The sequence below is a fragment of the Ochotona curzoniae genome, unplaced genomic scaffold (genome assembly GCF_017591425.1).
Source record: "Ochotona curzoniae isolate NIBS_2020 unplaced genomic scaffold, NIBS_Ocur_1.0 patch58, whole genome shotgun sequence".
Lineage (NCBI taxonomy): Eukaryota > Metazoa > Chordata > Mammalia > Lagomorpha > Ochotonidae > Ochotona > Ochotona curzoniae.
The window spans coordinates 564,835-570,834 of NW_024467037.1; the positions used below are offsets into that span (position 1 = coordinate 564,835).

General features: G+C 46.5%; 1 protein-coding gene across 1 annotated transcript in view; it reads right to left on the reverse strand.

Annotated features, from left to right (window-relative positions):
• LOC121168113 (uncharacterized protein KIAA2012 homolog) overlaps nt 1-3,710 on the reverse strand; it is a 121,719-nt gene extending 118,009 nt beyond the window's left edge. Inside the window, exons 1-2 of the mRNA XM_040997904.1 lie at nt 3,627-3,710; nt 2,178-2,462 (exon numbers count right to left, since the gene is read on the reverse strand). Of these exons, the coding sequence (XP_040853838.1) occupies nt 2,178-2,462; nt 3,627-3,710 (369 nt within the window). The remainder of the gene's footprint in view (nt 1-2,177; nt 2,463-3,626) is intronic.
• Between the last annotated feature and the right edge of the window lie 2,290 nt (nt 3,711-6,000).

Here is a 6,000-nt window from a genome sequence, read left to right on the forward strand (position 1 = left end):
TGTGGAATTATATGTAGCTGTGGTTAGCCCCATTAGCGAGCACAGGAAGGCTCTGAGAGCTGACAGGCTGAGATCAGTCAGAGTGATCTGGAGCCATTAGAACTACTTCCAAGTCCAACAACAATAAGGTAAAATGCAAGGAATGCTAGATTCCAGGTTTGAATCCTGGCATTTACCAGCTTTTTGGCCTAGGGCAAGTCACTTAGCACCTCTGTTTCTGCAGAAGGGGCAAACAACAAACAAACAAACCTATTTTAAGCCAGAGCTATTTATGCTTCTAGAAAGGCAGTGGAAGGTATTGCAAATGCTTGGGCCCCTGCAACCATCTGGAAGATCTAGCGTCAGCCTAGCCCAGCCCTGGCGTTTGAGCACAACAGCAGGGACTGTGCCAGGCTGAAGCTAGGAGCCAGGAGATTCTTCTGGATGGCCCCAAGGACTTAGTCTATCTTCATTGCTTTTCTAGGAAACGTTAGTAGGAACCTGGATCAAGAGTGGAGTAGCCGGGACTTGAGCCAGCACCTATGTGGGATGCTAGCAACACAGACAGCATCTTAATGTGTTGTGCCACACGAGTGGTCCTGAATTAAAAAACAAAAAAGAATATTTGATTTTTAAGACAAAAGACAATTTGGCATTTTGTTGTGGTCTCAAGTGTCTCTATTTTGAAATGTGGAAACCTTTGCCTAGGGTGAGAGTAGATGATAAATTTCTCCATAATAATACTGGAATACAATTTAAGAAGCATGGAGGAGCAAGTGTATGATCCATTGCTTAAATTAGTGCTTCTGATGTCAGCATTTCATATTAGAGTCTTTTAGTTCGAGTCCTGTCTACCCCACTTTCAGTCTGGTTTCCTGCTAATGTTCACCCTAGAAGGTAAAATATGGTGCCTCACGTACTTGGGTCCCTGACACCCACATGAAAAATCCATGTGGAGTTCTGTTTGCCTGTCTTCAACCTGGTCTAGCCTTAGCTGTTGTAGGCATTTGGGATGTGGAACAGTGGATGGTAGATCTCTCTCCATTTATATCTCTGTTTTTGCTTTTCCAATAAAAGGAAAAGAAATAGTTTAAAATGTCTATAAAAATAAAGAAACATTGGAAGTATCCTGTAGGATTAGTTCATTTATTCTATAGACATACATGTATACCCACTATTTTCTGGCAATGATTTAGACATGCTCCCTGCCCTGAAGGTGATGTTATTCCATTGTGAAAAACAGATGATTGAAGAACTAAATCTGAATGCATGATGACATGGAACTGGCGCAGAGGAGGGAACTTGGGAAATGCAGAAAGTTTCAATGAGGAGATGATGTTTGAGCTGTGTTTTGAAGGGTGAACAAGAGTTTGACAACCATATGAAGTTATGAAAGAGGATGGTCAGGAAAGGGTGTGGGATATCAGGGAATGAACTAGTCACATGCAAAAAGCTGAAGGAGTCCATGGTTGAAGTGGTGTTGGCAACAGTGGCACACGTGACTAGATGTGGAGGAGAAAGCCACTGTATGAATGGCTGGGGGTCAGAAGCTTGTGGCTTTATCCTGGGCAGAATGAATAGGCAGCAGACAGTTTCAAACTAGGGAATGACTTTCCATCTCTAACCTAGATTTAGAGTGACCTATCTTCTTAGATGGTCTTATGGCCTTTGGGGAAGCTAGGACATGCGGTTACACTAAGTGGCAGTGGGAGGGATCCCATGAGGCACAAGGAAGCGTGAGTCAGAAAAACGAACACAGGAGTTTGTCCTTTGCATTAAATTCAGAGTGGGAAAAGTCATTAGCTTATCCTGCAGACATTGACTGTCTTGAGGTAAATATTTAAAATGATGTCTCCCTCCTCACCACAAAGCCAAGACCACCAGAGGTGCATGGTGATGTTTGCGGCTGGGAGGCAGGATTTCAGGGTTTTGAGGAAATGTTTGCTGGCCTAAATCTGTCTGGAGACTGAAGGAAAAACACAAGGTGGTGATGACCCAGTGCTTGATGCTTTTCAGTGCCCCTTGACATTCACTGTCTCATTTAATCCTGGTGACAAGGGTGTGTGGCATATATGGCCAAAAGAAGGACCCTGTGGAAGAAATAGAGGGCTAGGTCTAACAAGTTGTACCCAAGCCACAAGTGGATGTGCAGACACGGGCCCATGCTTCCTCCAAACCCGAGACCCTGCTCTGCTTACCTGCTTTCTTCCATATGCCAGGATGGCCTCTTTGAGGTCGTGGAGTGTGTGCAGTTCAAGATCAGGCCTCTTCCTGGGGCCTTTGGGGTGGGAGAGTCCTCTGCTCCTCCTGTTGCGTGTCCATGCTGACAGGGCCAACCCTTCTGAATAGAGGATCAAGGCCCCCTTCCTAGTGCTGAATGTTTTAGGAAGAAAGAGGCTCCAGCAGTGCTGGTTGGCATGGTCCTCATCCTGAGGTCTGCTGGCCAGGACATAGTCTTCTGGGGATTTCCAATTCAAGTAATCCTGTAAGGAGGAGACACCACTTGGACTGAGCCCCCACAGGAGACTCTGCCAGAGCAAAGTCTGCTTGTGCGAAGTGTTGGATGCCTTTTTTTTTTTTCTAGCTCCTGGTTTTTTCTGAGTTGTTCACAAGGTGTGATGGAACATAACGGCTCTACTCAAGCAGTTAACTTTTGTCTCCACATCTCAAAATTCATAGAACCCAGGGCACAGTTCCATTTGGCTGCTTACAGCTTTCTGGAGAGCCATTCGTGCCTGAGGTTCAGCTGGGGTGGAGTGGGGTTACAGGCCAGTTAAAGTGTGCTGGTATGCAAGTAAGTAATCAGAATTATCAAGGGCAGCTGATAACTTTGAAATTAGACCCGAACTAGCTGGCAGTTTAAATAGAGGGAAACTATTCCAGCCCACCACGACTTTAGCTGAACACAGGGAGAATTTCTATACATTCCACATGCTATGTTACATTACCTAATTTGGCTATTTGTGAGCCTATAAAGTAACTACATTTCTTATAAGTAAGTAAATGCCTTTGGCCAGAGAGAACGCCTTTGAAACTTTATATATCTTTTAACACAGAAAAGGTCAAATAACACTACAAACTACCATGACAATGGAAATCTCTGTATGACCCCCAAATTTGCAAAATACCCCCAATGGATTTCTTATTCCTGGCAGGAGTCAAAGAAATAAAATTCCAGTACAACAAGGTAATTTTGCCACCTCTTTAAAATCTTCTAGAATGAGATTTTCTTTGGCCTGTATAAAATATGAGTCCTGTGGGTTGAATTCCAGAAAGTTCAAGGAAGCCATCGAAATGGCATGAACACACACAGCATTTCAACCACAGAACACGATTTCAGCAAGCCAAACAGCCATTTGCTTGCCCAGAACCCAGGTGGGAATTCTGGTCTTGAACCAAACCGTCCCAATTCCAGATGATCTGAAGTCTCCTTCTGTCCCAACAGAGGTCCACAGAAGTTAGCAACCAGAGAAAGAAAGAAGGTAGGTGGCAATTTCATGAAAGAGGACAGAAAAGCTACGAGAGAGCCTTGTTGCTCCCTAACAGCACAAACCAAGACACACAGGCTGATCCCCAAGTGGGAAAAAAACAGATGATTCCCACACCCCCACCCACAAAGCGTGCCTTTAGTCAGCTGTAAGACTCACCTCCGGTTCCAAGTAGACTTCTAGCTTCTGTTTGTTCTGGACCAACTTCCCATGTCCCCGGCTCAGGAGGGAGAGCGGCAACATGCTTCGCCTGCGACCACCCCTTGTCAAGGATACTTCATCTTGGTCCTGACAGCTGAACACTGGTCACACCTCAAGGTTTCCACAACTCAGCAGCAAGCTCGAGGAGACCACAAACACTGGGCCTTTTTTATGGAAGACATCCCCCTCCTGTCCCCTGACACACACACATACACACATACTCACCTGACAGCAATTTCTGAAAAACAACCAGCCTCACAACTTAGACAGTGTGGATCTTTGTGGAGAGAAAACAGAAACCACATCCCTGGCCTCCCTGAGCTCCACAGAGGCTGCTCTGGGGCGGCTTCTCACTCCCCACCCATGGGCCCCTGTTGTTCCTGGGCACTGGTTGCTCTGCTACGGGGCCGCGTGCGTCTACAGATCCGGTGCCACAGCACCAACCTCTTCATTGTGAGAGGTGGTTGTTTCCTGGTTGCTATGGCAGCCCAGGGCCACCAAGGCCTGCAACCCAGCCAAAGCCAAGCCAAAGCAGCCAGGGGTGTGGGAGTGCGGCCTAAGGGACACTGCTGAAGGGACTAGGCTCCTATTGCAAGTCCTGGTCGTGGGGGCTGTTGGCAGGAGGAAGCGGGTTTGTTCTGTTCTTGTGCTCATCTTGCTTTTAGAATGCCTTGCCTTCTCTATTGTCATTGCCAGCTAGCTGTGAACATCATGTGGGTCACCTCAGATCTCCTGTGGTATCTCCCTCAGCTGGGCATTCCCAGCTTCACCCCCACTGGTCTAGACAAGTCTTTAGTAATGCTTCATTATGTCATTGTTGCTTTACCTGAGTTGAGATCTCCAGTTCTCTTTGGTTCTCTATTGGGCAGCTCTCATCCCTGATTTGTGGGGGAAGGGAGAAAGCTTAGGGGAGGGCACCTTGGAAGTATAGGTGGGTGGTGTTTGGGTTGTTAGAATTTAAGCTGTCCTCTAATGGAGGCCCAGGCTGCTAAATGTAATTCATGATATCATCCTCTGTGTTGTCTACTGCTGTGGCCTAGGCTCTGTGGTCCTCTTTGATGTAGACACTGTGAGAGGCACAGGGAAGAAGGTCAGTGATCCCAGAACCCTCCTTTGACCTGGAAAAGCAAACTCCCAATTTCACCTACCATGGCAGCCTCATGAGAGTGCCCCCTTTTGGCCCCTGTGAGGAAATACATAGCTGCTTATAGATCCATTTGCTGAGGGGCAGGCTCAACCACTGAGGAAGGATAGAGATCACGCTGTAAAATGACATTGCATTTGTTGTGGGAAATCCACACAGAAAATGCAGAGGCCCCATGAGATACTGCTTCCCAACAGTGAAGATGGCTAACAGGAAACCCAAGTGTCACTGAGAATGTGAAGGAATGGGAGCCCTTGGGCACTCTAGGCAGGGTTGTAAAGTTGTGGAGCCTCCTTAGCACATGTATGGCAGTTGCTGAAAAATTAGGCATAGAGTTGTATGATCCGGTTGTTCTGCTTCTGACTGTTGTCCAGAAAGAAGGGAAAGCAGAGGACCCAGCACAGTAGCTGAGTGGCTGAAGTCTTCGCCTTGCGTGTGACAGGATCCCATATGGACACAAGTTTGTGTCCAGATGTTCCACTTCCCATCCAGCTTCCTGCTTGTGGCCTGGGAAAGCAGTGGAGGATGGCCCAAAGCCTTGGGACCCTGCACCGGTGTGAGAGACCTGAAAAAAGGCTCCAGGCTCCTGGCTTTGAATTGACTGGCTCAATTCTGGCCATTACAGCCACTTGGGGAGTGAACTAGTGGACGAAAGATCTTTCTGTATCTCCTTCTCTCTGCAAATCTGACTTTCCAATAAAAATAGATGTCTAGTAGCACATCACTCGCAAGAGCTAAGATGTGAAAGCAACATGCAAATCCGCTGACAAATGAGTAGAATGTACCTGCCTCTGATAGAATATCATTCAGCTTGAAGAGTAGAAGGGAATTCAGACAGGTGTTCTAGCATGGCTGAACCTTGAAGTCAGTATGCTCAGAGAAATAAGCCAGGCACAAAAGGACAGATACTATGTGATTCCACTTATGTGAGGTACTTTAAGAAGCCGAATTCATCAAGAGAGAAAGCAGATTGCTGGTTGCCAGGGACTGGGGGCAGGACATGTTTGACAGTGTTTAATTGGTGGGAGTTTTGATATGGGAAGATGAACAAGTTTGAGAGATGGATTCACAACAATGTAGATGCACTTAATGCCAATTAAACTGTGACCTTGAAATGATTAAAATGGGATTTTGAAAAATATGTGAAAGGCAGAGTGACAGGAAAGAGATCTTTCGTCTGCTGGTTCA